This window comes from Gymnodraco acuticeps, unplaced genomic scaffold (genome assembly GCF_902827175.1).
Source record: "Gymnodraco acuticeps unplaced genomic scaffold, fGymAcu1.1, whole genome shotgun sequence".
Taxonomy (NCBI): domain Eukaryota; kingdom Metazoa; phylum Chordata; class Actinopteri; order Perciformes; family Bathydraconidae; genus Gymnodraco; species Gymnodraco acuticeps.
Window position 1 is genome coordinate 6,494 of NW_022992187.1, and position 17,075 is coordinate 23,568.

The 17,075-nt window shown below is 45.4% G+C and overlaps 1 protein-coding gene across 1 annotated transcript in view; it reads right to left on the bottom strand.

The window, feature by feature from the left end:
* Positions 1-636: 636 nt before the first annotated feature.
* LOC117539121 (gamma-aminobutyric acid type B receptor subunit 1-like) overlaps positions 637-17,075 on the bottom strand; it is a gene marked incomplete at its 3' end in the record, with an annotated part of 152,705 nt that continues 136,266 nt past the window's right edge. The window contains exons 7-8 of the mRNA XM_034205149.1: positions 9,475-9,635; positions 637-771 (exon numbers count right to left, since the gene is read on the bottom strand). Coding sequence (XP_034061040.1) covers positions 637-771; positions 9,475-9,635 — 296 coding nt within the window. The remainder of the gene's footprint in view (positions 772-9,474; positions 9,636-17,075) is intronic.

The following is a 17,075-nucleotide window of genomic DNA, read 5'->3' on the forward strand; positions in this document are numbered from 1 at the left end:
CAGCCCCAGTGTCAGTCTTTGAAAAACTCCTGAACCTGACCTACACTTTCTTCACAAAGGAGACACGTTTAGAGAATTTGTGAAAGACTTCATAGCTGACATCCACTTAGGTAGGTAATCAAAATGCTCAATGAACTATGGATCCATCCTGAGATGAGGGAGGCTCTGGACATTGTTGGAGGACATGCCCTCTCAAAGTCCCTTGGAGGAAGAGGATAGTGGCTGTCGAGTGGCTGACCGTGTTGGTGGTTTCAAAGGACTTTACAACCCTTGATCCAGGAGGAACTTTGCAGATTCTCTTCTTGCCGTATACTCGGTACAAAGTCTAAAATGTTTCCATTGCAGTTGTCCTTTGCAAGTGATCCTACCTGAAGCTCCCCTCTGCATAAGAGATTTGCGACTAGCTCAGATATCCAGAGGGAGTTTGAGACACCATATCAGCTGTCCCCGGGGTAGACCCAGGAAATGTTGGAGAGATTATTTATTTCATCTTGGCAGGAAAATGTTTGCTGGCCGGAGGGAGGTCTGAAAAACCATGATTAGCTTGCGTTTTTCCCAAACGCAGATAAGCAGATGACAATAGAAGAATGGATTCATGTTTTGGAGATGAAATAACAGAGAGGGGAAAGATCTTACCACTATGAGGTTCCACATGCGGGCAGCTTCAGCCACCAGCGTGGACACAGAGCTGCAGCCTGGCATCAGCACGATTTTAATGGGCTCCGTGTACAGAAGGTCATAGAGCAGCTTGGTGGCCTCACCTGGATCACACTGTGGAGACACACAGAACACAGGACATCAGTATAAGAAACACACTACACCCAACATACCAAACAAATAGCCTATAGAGTCTAATAGTGTATGTATGTTAATCTAATACATTTAATTTGGATAAGCATGGTAATCAGACTGACTTGCAGCTCAACCTCATGGATTGACATTGAGTTCTAAAGACTTTCTTATTTGATAAAGCTTAGAGTTAGGGCTGGCTCAGGCTTGCTTTGAAACAGCCCCCAGTTATGATGCTCTTCCGGCCGCACCTGGAAGAATGTCCGCTTGAATCCACCTTCTTTTTCTTTTTATATATAGTCTATATGTTGTAAATATATTATCTTTTTCATCTATAAACACCACATCTATTGCATGTCTATGCATCTGGGAGAGGAACTCCTCTCTCGCTCTGCACAAGGATTCTTCAATTTGTCCACATTAATTGCACGGTTTCTTGGGATTGTTGCTTGTAAACTGACTGACTGATAACGCTCTGTAAAGGCACCAGCGACTAATGTATCATTTTAGATATTGGGCTATATATAGTATATATAATATTTCATTCATTCATTTAAACACATTTATGTTAAAGGGCTTTTCTTATTGGCTTACTGGAGGATGTTTTATTTGCAGCACTTCTTCTTGCTCCCCTGTGAAATGACTTGTTTTACTTTGCTGTCAATGTAATTATGATTAAAACTGCAGTTCATTTAAAAGGCACTCAGGTGCATTCAAACCGTGACTGTACCTTCTCTTTGTGCTTTTTGAGAGGAAACCAGCTGTGTTCAAGAGCAAAAAGTATTTGCAGTATTTAAACAATTAATGAGTTAAGTTTGCCCCTTGCCGAACCCAAGAACTGGTCGCCCATTTCTCAAATGGTTGTCAAGCACAACCATTGCTATCAAGCCCTGTGTCATTTCACAAAAGCTGTTTGAATCAATATTAGACATTTCTATCACATTTAAGTCATCATGCATACAGTATGTGTCATGATATTCAAAACATGGGGTTGAGCAATTAGAACACTGTTCTCACATAACTGATCAATCACGGATTTGCATATTCATTGTTTTCTTATTCAGGGTATTCTTCTCATCAAAAGAGTTTTCTAGTTTCTGCTGTGCTTGGAAACTGGTCTGTGTGCAGGAATATGACACGATGATAAATGTCAATGACCTGATGACGAAAGACCCTAATCAATTCCCAAAAGTTATCCAAACATGAGCGTTAAATGAAAAATGGCTACCACACCTCCACCATTATCATTTAAATAGCCTATTGATTTCCATTGACTATGGGCTGTAAATGGAAAGATTCAGATAATGGGGTTGACTTGTGGGTAAATGTTTTCCTTTAGCTCCACAGAGATATGTTGTCTCCGGAGATGGGGGTGACCTTGGAACGTGCCTCACATTGCACACACCCCCCCCCCCCCCCACCCCCCCCCGGCTATGCCTCAGCTCTCTGTTATGTTATGTTGCATGTGCACTGAGGAACATTGCCTTTCACAAAACCTTCTGTTTTTAGCTGTGTGCTATATCGTCTTCCATCCTGTGTTCAGTTCCCTCCACATTCATTTCATCCATGTCTTAAACTGGACAGTATACATACCTGGCATACGTACAGTACACCTTCAAATATTTCAACACATTTCTCAGTCTATTGCTCCCATTGTGTCTAAACAAACCCCAGCAGACAGTCCAATATATTCTAAACCACCAAGAGTGTCTGCAGGTCCTTGGAAATAGTTAGAGAAATAGATATAGATATTCTAAATGGTACAGCATTTTTACATTTCTGAATTTCCTGAACATGTCACCTTTGACAAATTGAAAAATAAATGCTTTTAGAAAAAATAATTGACATGGCTAAACTGGCATAGATAGACATCATGTGAATGATTTCTGAGTACAAAGGCCAGTGGGTTTACTTTACAGAGATGGCTATTGGTCATTGATTACCCATTAACGGAGATGGTCTTAAAGTAGCTGTGTATTTCCATAATTCTGTAATTGTTCTTAACAACATATACTACTCCTACCTACTACCAGATTACTGACTGAGATGACAGGGGTTTCATTCAATATGTCATTGTAAAGGCAAAACAAAATAGCCCCTCTTAAGATTTGAATGTAACACATATTAAACAGTTTGGCTTGAGTCTAAAAATCAATTATGGAAGCACTCCATCTAAAGATCCTTTAAGTTTTAAAAAAAATGGGAAGAAAATACCCCGACTGATGTACCACTGAATGTTTGAGGCAGTTATGTCGGGGGTAATGAGGGAGTTCAGAAACTGTTTCAGTTAAAAGCACAAACATTTCAAACGGGCTGCACTTAATTTGTTGCTGCAGTGTGTGCCAACATCAATAGCTGACAGCATGTAAACTTGGACCCAAACTGTTTCCTAGCAACCAGCTGCTGAAAGCATCTACATCCTGTCTGAGGTGAGATCTATTTGTGTGCAGTTAAGCCCCTGTCACACTGTCCCGAAATTGACACCCGATGGACACACGAATATGGAATTGTGAATTTCGCACGAAGATGGCCCCGAACCACACACGAAGGCAACATTTACATTACATTTAAGACATACAACTGCAATGAAAGTACCAAAAACAATTATGTTAAAGTACTATGATACTGTACTGATATCTTCAGACTTTGTTCTTTACTTTATCCGTCGTTATATGTAGAAAATATTACGTTTTCTCCGTAATGTTGTTTCCATAGCAACAACAACTTCCTGTCAACTCTCCTTCAAAATAATATATCATATCCTTTTTAGTTTCACAGAACACAAATTGGGTTATTTACATAATATGTTTACATGATTTTGTTGTGCAATAAAACAACCCGATGGACACACGATAAAGGAAATGTTCAAATTCGGCTGTGATCGTAACAACATCGGGCCATTCGTGAGGGCATCTTAAACCATCGTATGACCGCCGGTGGAGTTTCTCAGGCTCCGGCAGTAACTTCGTGAGCGGTGGCAACATCTTTGGCATGGCCAAAAATTGCCGAAGGACCATGCGAAGGTTCATTTTCGTGTTGAATTCGTGTGTCAATTTTGCCCTTCGTAAGGCCATCGTGAGGGCATCTTGTTATCATCGGTGCCATCGGGCATTCGCCCCGATCAGAGTGAGGGTGAATGCACCGATGATAACACGAAGATGACACGATTTGACAAGATGCCCTCACGAGTGCCTTACGAAGTTGCCGCTCACGAAGTTGCTGCCGGAGCCTGAGAAACTCCACCGGCGGTCATACGATGGCTTAGATGCCCTCACGAATGGCCCGATGTTGCTACGATCACAGCCGAATTTGAACATTTCCTTTATCGTGTGTTCATCGGGTGTCAATTTCGGGACAGTGTGACAGGGGCTTTAGAGGAAGCTGCTGAGGCATGCCCCCCCCCCTAATGCCACAGAGTCAACCGCTCGGTAACAAGCAGCGGACAGGAAGCTGCTCACTTCAGCCCTGAATGAAACAGATTGGTCTGTAAAGTGGGGCGCTGTAATCCCGAGCTGTGCGGTAGACTCATTAACCCTGCACTCCGGGGAAATCACCAACACATTCAAATGAGATACTGTTGCTGACCCCCCCATCACATCCTCACCCCGTGAACCTCTGGGACCTGCCGTCAACGTCCAGCCCTGAAGAGTCTGCACATCTTCCAGCCTGATCTCAGGGGAAAGCTGGAGAGATGTGCAGTGACTGACTGGTGAAGTACTGCAGCGTGCGGAGCTGTACTGAGATCAGAGGATAGCTGTGACAATCTTAGGTGGAAAGTGGATACAAGCACCAACATTTCCACATTCATCCCTTTGGAGTCATTTCATCTAAAAAAGTCCAGTAACATTTGCATCGTCCAAGGAATTCTGACTTGCTAACAGCTCTCTGGAAGCCTAGTTCATCCCCACTCTGCAGGATTTTCTATTAGGTATATACTGTATACATATTATATTATATTCTGCAGCACTGTCAGAGGTGATGTGCAGCTGGCGTGGCAGAGCGGCCGGGTGCTGTGGAGGTCTCTAGAGTTCTGTAGTGGTCTGTAAAGGTCTGTAAAGGTCTGGGATCAGTGACAGCTCCGGACAGCACTTCTTACATTTGGCTAACTCCGTTCAATATGGCTCTCTCAGAACAGACCAGCCAAAATCACGCAGCCATCTGCTCCTGTTTGTGCTCCGACACTAGTTGCATGATCTCGACGTTTCCCTTCAAGCCAAATATTTGTTTGTTTGAACCGCAGTTGCCCTGGTTACTATTGTCATGCCAACTCCAGGCTCTTGAAGTGGGGATCCAATGCAGAGCAGCTCGAACCAATCACTGTCAGAGTGAGCGCACACCTGTGTGTGTGTGTGTGTGTGTGTGTGTGTGTGTGTGTGTGTGTGTGTGTGTGTGTGTGTGTGTGTGTGTGTGTGTGTGTGTGTGTGTGTGTGTGTGTGTGTGTGTGTGTGTGTGTGTGTGTGTGTGAGGAAAGGCTGAATGTGAGAATCAGACAGGAATCTGCTCCAATTTATTACGATTTTTTTTTAAATGTGAGTCATTTGACTGCACCAGCACGATATCCACACTGAAGTATATTCAAGCAAGACAGTCATGTGATGCAGTACCACATGATTCCGTGTGAATACTGGTAATATCTTACGTAAAGCGACATAATGACGATAAGGACATATGCAAATATGGACAGCCATAGCTTACACATGCATTTGTTATGATTATATTACTTATGACCAGAAATAAGGTCACAAACTTTGCATCAGATACAAAAAGAAAACAGTTCATATTTATTATCCATCCAATATTAAAAACGACAATTTAGCGAGGCTGTAGCCAATGACCAGTGTTGGGAGGGTTACTGCTAACATGTTAACAGTAATCAGATATCTAAGTAACAAACTATGTAACTAATGTCCCCTGATTATTTTCCGTTACTTTTGGATAACCTCAATATCAAATGCAAAGAGAAGAAAAAATAAATATCAATAAGATGTTTTATGTAATGACAGCAGAAAAACGTGTACTTAGAAAAGAAGAAACCAACATTTAAAAGCAATGTTCCAGTAATCTGATGATGTCTCTTTTTATGTAACAGTACAGGAATACAGATGCCCTTTTTCTCTTCTTAACTTCCCCCTCACCTGTTATGATGTAGAGGCTGCTAAACATGTTTGATTGAATGTTTTGAGGTCAAATGGTTACATAGTATTGTTTTAAATGTTAATATGATATCCAGAACATAGTGATTAAGTATGTAGGATGGTTAGTATGCGATGTTGTACAACGCTTGTGATACTGAAGATGAAAGCTTGGATATATCTCCCTCTCACAGATGTTTAGAGAGAGAAACCCGGGGCTTTCAAGATTAAACACATCAAAAGGAATGTTAAAACTCTATTAATAAAGTATTTATTTGACAAATTGCAAGTGAGGAGTAACAAACATGGGTTCTGACCAGTCAAACAGAACGATGTTGGAGAAAAACATCCCTTAATCGCAGATGTGTCATTATTTCTAACTCTTGAGAGCATCACAACATGTAATCAACCCTGACCCTGAATCATGTCTAACACAGCATGAGAGCCGATGTTAGGATGTATGCCAGTTAAAGCCACTCTATAGATGTCCATCATGTCTCGGTTACATTCAGCTAGTGACAGCTGCTCCTGTGCGGTGATGCAGTATGTTGAAAGGACTCGTGTCTCATGTTACTTTGACAGTCCATGTTTTAAAGCAGTGTTTCTCAAACTTTTTCACACCAAGGACCACTTAACCAATAAAAAAACACTCGCGGACCACCTAACTCCACAAATATCCAAAATCGCATCATTTTTCTAGAACAGATTACAAATCGCCTGAAAATGGTACAAACAAGTGGCAGCAAGTGTGATGAAGGTGTTGCACTGGGCTATATCATGCAATTGAAAGTGAAACTTTAGCGCGCTGCATTGCGGAGATATTCCTGCGAGGGTGCGGAAAACTTAAATGTATTTATTTATTTCAAATGTGAAATGTTACCAATATACTCACGGACCACCAGTGGTCCGCGGACCACACTTTGAGAAGCACTGTTTTAAAGACATGATAGTCCGGCTTCTGTAGAGCTTACATCTCCATCAGCCCAGTGACTCACACAGGTCTGGTGCTCATTGCTGGCTGTTACCCTCTGTTCTAAAAACCAGTCAGAAAATTGTAAAATGGGAAAGGCCACTTACTAAATAGCTGGATTGGTACCATGCAATATTCATAAACATTAGCAAACATTTGTTGTAATTCAACTTAGAGAAACAGCAACTGGAACATCTTCATAATTAAACACTTCCCAGGAATGTTTATAATGAACATATCTGTATTATGCTGGTTATCAATTTGTTTCTCTTTACAACTAAAGCATGATTAGCATTTTAATGTGTTTTGTTATACGTACAGAAACTATGTATAGTACCTTTATATAACTATTAAAGGGGCCCTATCCTGCTCAATTTCAGGCTTATATTAGTATGTAGTGTCTCTACTGTGTTCAAAAAGCTCTTTATTGTTCTCACACCTCTTTTCACCCTCTGTCTGAAACCAGAGCCCAGTCTTAGAGATGTCCCACCCCTTAGCCTACCATGTGCAATGTGTTGGAGCGCTAGCCAATAGAAGTGCGAGTGTTACATAGTGATGTCACTATGGAATTATGGAAGTAAACAAAGGAGTCCAATGGAGGCGTTTCAGTGTGGGAGAGAAACTGAACACAGGGATTTAAAACTTTGCACACCATTCACATGCATTCAAACCTATAACACACTACAGAAAAGGGAAAACCCCAAAACGCATAATAAGGGCCTCATGAACTGGTTAAGGTCCCAATCTGTAGTGTTCAGTCCTTTATATATAGAAATAAAAAAAGCTATAACAAAAAACAAAGATCCCGAGGCATGTCCCTGAACAAGACATGGGAAATAGAAATCAACTCAGTTCTGTTGCATTCTCCATGCCCTCTGCAAACAGACTGCCTCTGAAATCTACCATGCATTCATTCATCCGTAGTTACATATGTAAGTATTGTTTTATGTGGTCATTTGAAAATATGTTGACAATAGTTGGATCACATTTCAGAACATGTAATATGTGTGTTGTTGATGTGCCACCACTACACCCAGCTCAAATGATAAACTGAGACACACGGCTGAACAGCATGACTGAGCGTTGAGCAATCTGGGTCTTTGATTTATTATTTAAATTTGTGATAAACATTTTTTGGGCGAAAACTTGATTATATGAAATGTGTCTTTAGGATGACTAGATGAAAAATAGCCTCTTGGCTAACCCTAGCACATCTACAGAAATGTTGATTAATGTGCACTGTCCCTGTTCAAATCAATGAATAAATCAAAAATATAGGCTCTTCAAATACAACTTGTGAGATGCAGGTAAGGTAAGGACAAAAAAAGTGAACAGTATCCAGTAAGGTATTCAGCAAAGCAGAGCCATACTGTTTGATATAGTGTCATTTGACTTGATCAACATTCAACATTTTCTATTTCTCTTTGTTTCAATTTTGTTCAGTTTCTAATTGTGTTTCTTGCATGGCATTGTTTATTAGTCTATGTCCCTGCACAGATCACGTTTGAATTCACACGTTGTTGTTTTGCTTTCATAATGTTCAGAGGTTGAGTGAAAGCCGTGAGACACAGATGAGGCTGAGAGTTTGTGTGGAGCAGACAGGAAGGCAAGGAGCGCGGGGCTGTCTGAACACGTGTGGAATGTTTAGCTGCGCTCTTTAAACAAGACCACACATGTAGTTGTTTTGCTGCTCTGTATATGTAGAACAGTTCTCTGGGCCTACAACCATACTCAATGGTATCTTTTAAAACACATAGATGGTTTCCAATCATCCTTATGATGGCTTTACATGATATGGAAACTGTAATATGGAGTAGACTGAAAAGATATACCACATTGTCTGCTGTGTGGACTCTGCTTGAGATATTCTGATCGGTAGATAATGTGCAATGTGTCCTTCACCTAGCTTTTATGTATCTTTTCGCTGATGGTACACTGATCTGCACATCAGGGGGTCAGCGTTTCGACCCCTCCTCCTCACGACATGTTGAAGGGTCCCTGGGCTAGACACCGAACCCCATTTGCTCCCGTAGGCATGTCTACGGCATTGGCTTTGTGTAAGTCCCTTTAGATATAAGTGTCAGTTCAATCAAATCAAATGTAATGTCATGAATCATGTTGGTCCAGATCATTAGCAGTCCAGCAATTTGGAGTTAAATGATTTAACCAATGAAAAGGGAGTCTTCACAACCTGGCAACCCAAAAGTTGTTGTATGATTGGCTTTAACTGGTCCATAAAGCATCACCAACTGACCATCAAATCAAATTAGTTAGTTTACATTTTAGAACAAAGGATATCCTATTTGAATTATCTAAATGTGCACTACCCAAACCAAAATGACACTTTATCTATGCAATTAATGGTCTTACTCGATACCGTCATGGGTTAGAACATGCTCACAGTAATGATTGCATGAATGTTGCATATTCTACAGGTCCTTTTCTATTGTGTTAAGTTGAATTCCTGCTACTGTGTATTCTAAAGTGACGATCCAACCTTTTGTCCCTCAGATCAACATACATTACAATGTATTCAGAGATGCAGAGAGTGGCCGCAGGAGCACTCATCTGTTGGTCACTCACCATGCTGTCGTAGTGTATCAGCTCCAGCTCGTAGTCGGGCAGTATGTCGGTCCTGCTGTTCACCAGGTCCAGAGCCATCTGAGCGGCGGGGAGGCAGGCTTGTCCCCCCGGCCAGCCTCCGCTCATGGGGAACAGGGCTCCGATGTAGAGCTTCTTCTTGCCTAGAACCGAGCAGGAGCAGGAGAGGAGGACAGTGAGGGTCAGAGAGAAGCGGGGAAGGGTCCATCGGAGGAGCCCAGCCATAGCTCCGTGTATTTCTCCAGTACCGTACTTTAATACTGTGGTGGAAGTGTGTGTGGGTCAGGAGGAATCTATTCCCATGAGCGACTAGATCCTCACAGATGGAAGCAAATTCAGAAAAATGAATTACATGAAGGGCATCGGTGGAATTGTACTGTTTCTTAAGAGCTGACAACCAAATGCATCAAACTGCTGTGAACACTTCTCCAACTAAAGAAGCCTTAGGGAAATGATTTGTATTTCTCTACCATGCAAATCAAAAATGATCCTCATGCAACTGAGTGTGAACGAAGACACACATAAGAGGAGGCTGGAGTTGCTGTTTGCAAACCAAACTTAAATACCAAACGGAAAGTGCAGATCAAACCGGGCTTTATCTCCTTCTGCTAAAACTGTTAAACAGGTATGGGCTCCTAGGTGTTGAGCACAGATAAAAGATGGTCCCTCTTCCTCCTCATGAACAAATCTGCACCAAGCTTTGTTCTGTCCGGATCGTCTCGTCGTGTATCTGCGCGTCCTCAGTAATCCGCCTACATACTCACAGCACTCCTGTCCAAATGCTCATTACAGCACATGCTCTATGAACAGCGCACAACAGAGAAACATTTCCAATAATCCAATGCAGTGTGATGGGAGCACGGTCAATCTCACAGCAAGGTCATTCTGGGATGGGAAAGCCGCCACAGCGAGCCTCTCAAGAGGAGGAGAGAGAATGTGACGGGAGCTGTGCTCAGCTTCAGCTCTGTGCTTCAGAGAGGGGCTGACTGCAGCACGGTGTGGGGGGGGGGAGGAGGGGGAGGGACCTTCAGTCTCTCCGTTTCACAAACCACTTTGAATTTGCAATCCTTTAACACAGCCCTGCTCCTCATTTAGCTTCCCCCCCCCCCCCCACTCTGTCTCTCCCCTCACACCGCCACATGGATAATGGTTAATGACGTGTCAAAGAAACTTCCCCTAGTGGACTCCAGGATTCAGCTGGTCCACATGCACCTCATTTTTAGTTATTGCATCAATCTGTTCACATTTAATAACAACACAATTACAATTCTGCTGTTGACATAGCAATTGGATTGGATTTGCCAGTGCTGAACGCCTCATTAGGATCATCATGGGAGGCTATCATTGTCTGCTGACACTCATGCATTCATTTAAATTCAATTGAACAGGGACCTTGGCCGGATTACCATACTATGGGGCCCGAAGCAAAAATGAGCCATAGGCCCGGATAGATATTTTTTCACGGCAGACATTTTATCTTGTTATAGCAGGAAAGCAAAAGGTGCAATCTATAACATTAAAAACAACTGCATTCCATCAGTGAGCTAGTTCCAGGGTTCTGGTATAGTGAATGCTGGCCAGTGTTGGGTGTAACGCGTTACAAAAGTAACGGAGTTACAGTAATATATTACATTACTTCGTTGTACAGCAAAAAGTAACGCATTACTAATGACATGTGGGTAATATATTACCCGTTACAATGCTCAGTAACGCAGTTACAACACATTTTAACCCGAAATTAAATGGTGTTTTGATTTTTAAGAATGTACTAACATAGCGAGACATTCCGACACCAGAGAGAAATTGTGCGGGTAGATTAGTAAACCTGGTGTTTACCCTTCAGGCTTCGCGTCGGGATCTTCGGGCAGTTGAATGTTATGCACCCTCTATTAAAAAAAGAGAACGGAGCGAAAAATACAAACAACAAATTGTGTCAGGTGCGCGTGACCTGCTCCGCTGCGTGTGCATCATTTCCAAAGTGCTTCCACAGCAGTGACACACATCTGTGGATAATCATTTATACGAAAATGGTTAAAGCAACCATCACTAAACGCCAGCAACACTGCATCTACTGCAGACCGTAGCAACAGGTCAGATGGGGACATCCCGTTACCCTCTGTTGTGGACACTAGCTTACTCCCGCCTGACTCGCCGCTCTCGCCCCCGGAGCAGCAGTCTTCGTCGCCCGAAACTATAGGGTACTTACGTAACCCCAGTTCTCAGAGTAACATGAAGTGAGGTGTCTCACTATGGGATGTGCCTCAACGCGTATGCAAACAGAAGCATCAATCTCATTACGCCAATCCTGATTGGCTGGTGAACTTTACGTCTACGTCAGGGAATCCACCCCCCCTTTAAGTAGCTTGCGCTACGTCGCAGCGTCATTCAACATAAGCACCTCTTCTCGCTTCGCCTTAGCAAGAAGGGCCGTCTGGTGAGACGGTGTTACTCTGAGAACTGGGGTTACATAAGTAACCTATAGTTCTCATTCATAACACTCCGTTCGATGTCTCACTATGGGATATTGAAACTCCCGTATTGCTAGACATGCTTATCTCGAAAATCACCAAAACAACCAGAACTTAACAGGTAGAACCCTGTCTCAACACGGGGCCCAGCACTGCGCGGGCCACACTTGGAGCAGAGACATCTAGCCTGTAAAAGCGGACAAAAGTGAGCGGTGAGGACCAGCTCGCTGCTGCACAAATATCTTGGATGGAAACACCCTTGAACAAAGCCCAGGATGTAGCCAGTCCACGAGTAGAATGAGCATGCAGGCCCGTTGGTGCCTGCAAACCCTGACTCGTATAAGCCAGAGCAATCGCTTCCACAATCCAGTGGGAGAGCCGTTGCCTGGTAACGGGCTTGCCCTTATATGGGTTAGCCCAGGATACAAAGAGTTGGTCATTGCATCGAAACTCTTTTGACCTGTCCATATAGGTGCGTAAAGCACGGACTGGGCACAGCAAATTCGGCCGCTGTTCCTCAGAGGAACACAGTGGCAGAGGAAATGAGCCAACCACCTTAGGTATAAAGGCAGGGTTGGGCTTCAGCAACACTCTCGTTTGCCCCGGGGCAAACTGAGTGCATGAAGGATGTACAGAGAGCGCATGAATGTCACTGACTCGCTTGGCAGATGCCAGAGCCAATAACAACACTGTTTTCAGTGACAGGTGTTTCATGTCAGCTTCTTCCAGGGGTTCAAATGGAGGTCGAGTGAGCCCATCTAAAACCACTGCCAAGTCCCATAAGGGCACCAGTGACCTGGAAACAGGGAGGAGCCTGCGAGCCCCTTTCATAAAACGGTAGACCAAGGGATGTTGGCTAGCCGTCTTTCCCTCAAAGCCCACATGGCATGCAGCAATAGCAACCAGGTACACTTTGATCGTAGAGAAAGCTCTGTGTTTATCAATCAGGTCCTGTAGAAATGATAGAATCACCCCGACAAGACATTGAAAAGAGATGAGTCCTTTTTGAAGGCACCACTACTCAAACACCCTCCACTTACAGTCATAGAGGGACCTGGTGGAGGAAGCTCTTGCACTCTGAATAGTGTTTATCACCTTCTGAGGGAGTCCCACTGTATTCAGGTTATACCACTCACGGGCCAGGCCCGTAGTGCCAAGCACTCTGGGTGTGGGTGAAAGATCGCCCCTTCCCCCCCGCCTGAGACAGTATGTCCCTGCGTAGTGGGAGCTGCCACGGCTGCTGATATATCTCCGCCAGCCAGTACATTGCAGGCCAGTGTGGAGCTATTAGGATCAGTGTGTGGCGTTGTTCTCTCACTCTGGCCAGAGTTGGGGGTATCAGAGCCAGGGGTGGGAACGCGTACAGAAGGACCGGAGGCCAAACGTGCACGAGCGCGTCCACGCCTAATGGTGCATTTAAATCGCGCATTGAAAAGAACAGCTGACATTGAGCATTTTCTTTTGATGCGAACAGATCCACCACGGCCCGGCCGTAACGCACCCACAGCTGACTCACAATTATTGGATGTAGAGTCCAGTCTGCATATAGTGGTGCACCTCTGGTAAGCAGATCTGCCCCGAGGTTCATCACTCCTGGTACGTGCGTCGCTCACAGAGAGAGGAGACGTCCGCAGCTCCATAAGATCAGTTTGCGTGCCAGCATGTGTAACTGGAGAGAACGCAAACCCCCTTGACGGTTTATATACGATATTGTGGTCGTGTTGTCCGTCCTCATGAGGACATGATGTCCTTTGAGAAAAGGCAGAAAGCGTTTCAGGGTGAGGAACACCGCTAAAAGCTCCAGATAATTTATGTGTGACCGTTGGAGGTCTCTGCTCCAGAGACACCTCACAGGTCGACCTTCGTATATACCCCCCCAACCCGTCAGACATGCGTCTGTGGTGACCACCTTCCGCGATAGGACAGCACCCATAGGCACGCCCCGTACTAGAAAAGTCGGGTGCAGCCAGTGGCGCAGTGCCATTACGCATTTCATAGTGACCATCACTCTCCGCGCGCCATGACGCACGGGGTCCAGTCTGAGGGCAGCTACCCAGCGCTGAAACTCCCTCATGTGTAAGCGTCCCAGTCGTACCACCAGGATGGCTGACGCCATGAGCCCCAGTAACCGCAGACATGATCTGAAGAGAACATATTTGCGTGGCTGGAAATGAGCGAGGCAAGCCCTGAAGGCTTTCACTCTCTCTGCTGACAGGCGGGCTGTAAAGGGCACCGAATTCAGGCATAGGCCCAGGAAGAGTACAGTCTGGGCTGGAGACAACATGCTCTTTTCTGTGTTTATTACGAAACCCAGGTCGAGCAGGTGTTTTACGAGGACATTCGTCTGCGTAATAGCCTCTTGCTCCGACTGTGCGAGAAGGAGCCAATAGTCCAGATAAGTTGCCAGGCGAATACCCTGTTGTTTTAACGGGGCTATCGCGGCTTCCGTACACCGTACAAACACTCGTGGGCTGAGAGACAGACCGAAGGGAAGTACTCTGTACTCGTAACAGACACCCTGAAAGGCGAACCTCAGATATTTCCTGTGTGGATAATATACTGGGATGTGGAAATACGCGTCTTTCAGGTTGAATGATGTAAACCAGTCGTTTTGGCGCACGAGACGCAACAGAGATGTGTGTGAGCATTCTGAATTTGTATCTTTTGAGATATTTGTTCAGAGCCCTCAAATCTAGTATAGGCCGAATCCCGTTCCCTCCCCGTTTGGGAACGAGGAAATACTTGGAATAAAAGCCGCTCTGACTCTGTTCGGAGGGTATTATAGATATAGTCTTCTTGTCTAGTAGCGAGAGGATCTCTTGCTCTAGAATATGGGCCGACTCTCCCCAGGCTTGTGAATACAGAATGCCCGAAAAGTGAGGGGGGGTGACAGCGAATTGGAGTCTGTAACCCCGTGTTATTGTCTTGAAAACCCAAGCAGAATCTGTGAGCATCCTCCACTTTTCGCTTCTCAAAGCGAGTGGAGATGTCACATCCCTGTCGTCTGCCCTCTGTGTCTTTATTTGTTGTGTTATGGGGCCCTCTAGTGTCTGAACACGGTGGTACCCCAGGTTGACAACCCCGGTCGACACTGCACATGCGCGTGGCGGTGATGCCTTCACAGCCCCGTCCATCGTCCGCCTTCTGAGAGAGGCCGTAGCCGCTCTCAGAAGGGGGGTAGACGTCAGACTGTTTATTGTTTTTATTGTCTTTCTTTTCATTTTTATTGACTGCGCCCTTGGCTTTAAGCCTGGAAACGACAGTGGAAAATGATTTATTAAAAGACAATAGTGATGACATGTGTTTGTGTGACTTAAACGAGCAGCAGAGCTTGCTGCCGTTGATGTTAAGTCCATTTCCCTCATAGCGCGAACTTGAGGATGACGTTCTGACATCACTCGAGGCGACGGGAAGATGGGGGCATGGTTGCACCCCGGAAACACATGAGCATCTAACACTGGAACGTGTTCTGGAGCTGGAGAACAGGGAAGTTCCAGCTCCTTTATCGAGGAGAGGAGAGGAGGCTGTCAGGCCGCCCTCTTCTTCTTCCTCGTCTGGTGGCTGAAAGTCTGGGCCGGCTGTGCCTGAGCGGCTGCTGCCGGAACCGGAGACTTTCTTGGGCAGCTCGTCCTCGCCTCGTGTCTTCTTCGAAGCTAGAGCGGAGCCAAATATGCCCTCGGGAACAATAGGCATGTCCAAGACGTCCTCTTTTTCCCGGTCTGGAAGGTTCGTCAGGGTAAGCCACCTGGCTCTCTCCTGTACCACCATTATCCCCAGTGCTTTGCCCGTGGCTTGGACTGCACAGCGCTGCACAGCGCTGCACAGCGCTGCACACAGAGACAAATGTCTGTGATCGCTGCGATTTTGTCCCACACGGCAGGCTCAGGTTTGATCGTCATGTCCTCGCAGAGCTCCGCCTGGTAGGCAGTCAGCAGCGAGGAGACGTTGAGCGCCCTGGCGGACAAAGCTGCGGCTTTATAGGCTCGTTTGGTCATTGCTGACTGGAAGCGGTCTGCCTTTGCCGGTAGCGTGGGGTTCCTGCTCGGTGCCGAAGCCAGCCGCGGTTGGAGGTGGGCTGCCACCAGCGGTTCCATGGGCGGCATGCGGAGCAGGCCGAGCTTCTCAATACTGACACAGTCCAAAGAGGAGGCACCCTGGATTGGGGCCTTGTTGCTGAAAGGGCGGTCTCTCCACGAGACAGACACCTCGTCCAGCATCTCTGGAAAGACTGGGAGAAGTTGCTTCCTCATCCTCGCTGCTTGGGGCAAGTTCTTCCCCTCATAGCGAGATCTGGAGGTCTCCTTGGCCACTTCAGGCCTGGGGATGTCCAGCCTGGACGCAGCGCGTTGGCACACGGTCTGCAAGTCCATACTGAGGCATGGCGAAGCTGGTGTGCTTTCGCCTGGGGGAGCGGACATCGCCTCCGGCTTGGCAGCCTGGGCAGATGAAACGAAGATATAATCTTCGGTCTTCTGGTTTTCAACCTTCCTAAATTCTCCCACACCACTCCGCTCCTCCGCTCCCTTCACTGGCTTCCGGTAACTGCTAGAATCCACTTCAAGACACTGGTACTTGCTTACCGTGCTGCGAATGGATCTGGCCCTTCCTACATCCAGGACATGGTTAAACCGTACACCCCAGCGCGTGCACTACGCTCTGCATCAGCCAAACGACTCGTTGCGCCCTCGCTGCGAGGGGGACCCAAGTTCCCATCGGCGAAAACACGTGGGTTTGCTATCCTGGCTCCAAGATGGTGGAATGAGCTCCCCATTGACATCAGGACGGCAGATAGCTTGCACATCTTCCGGCGCAAACTGAAAACTCATCTCTTTCGACTCCACTTCGAGCGTTAGAACGATTAACGAAGCACTTTTATACCAATAAAGGACTGGATTACCTAAAGCCAGTTGAGTAGGACTTGAAATGTTTGGCTCTATGAAACCTGATATACTTATATGATTCTGTTTTCTTCAAGGTTGTGTCTTCCTGGTCGAATGTACTTATTGTAAGTCGCTTTGGACAAAAGCGTCAGCTAAATGCAATGTAATGTAATGTAATGTAATGTAATGTAATCTTCGTGCTCATCCGAGTCGGATAAGAGGAGCTCAGAGGCAT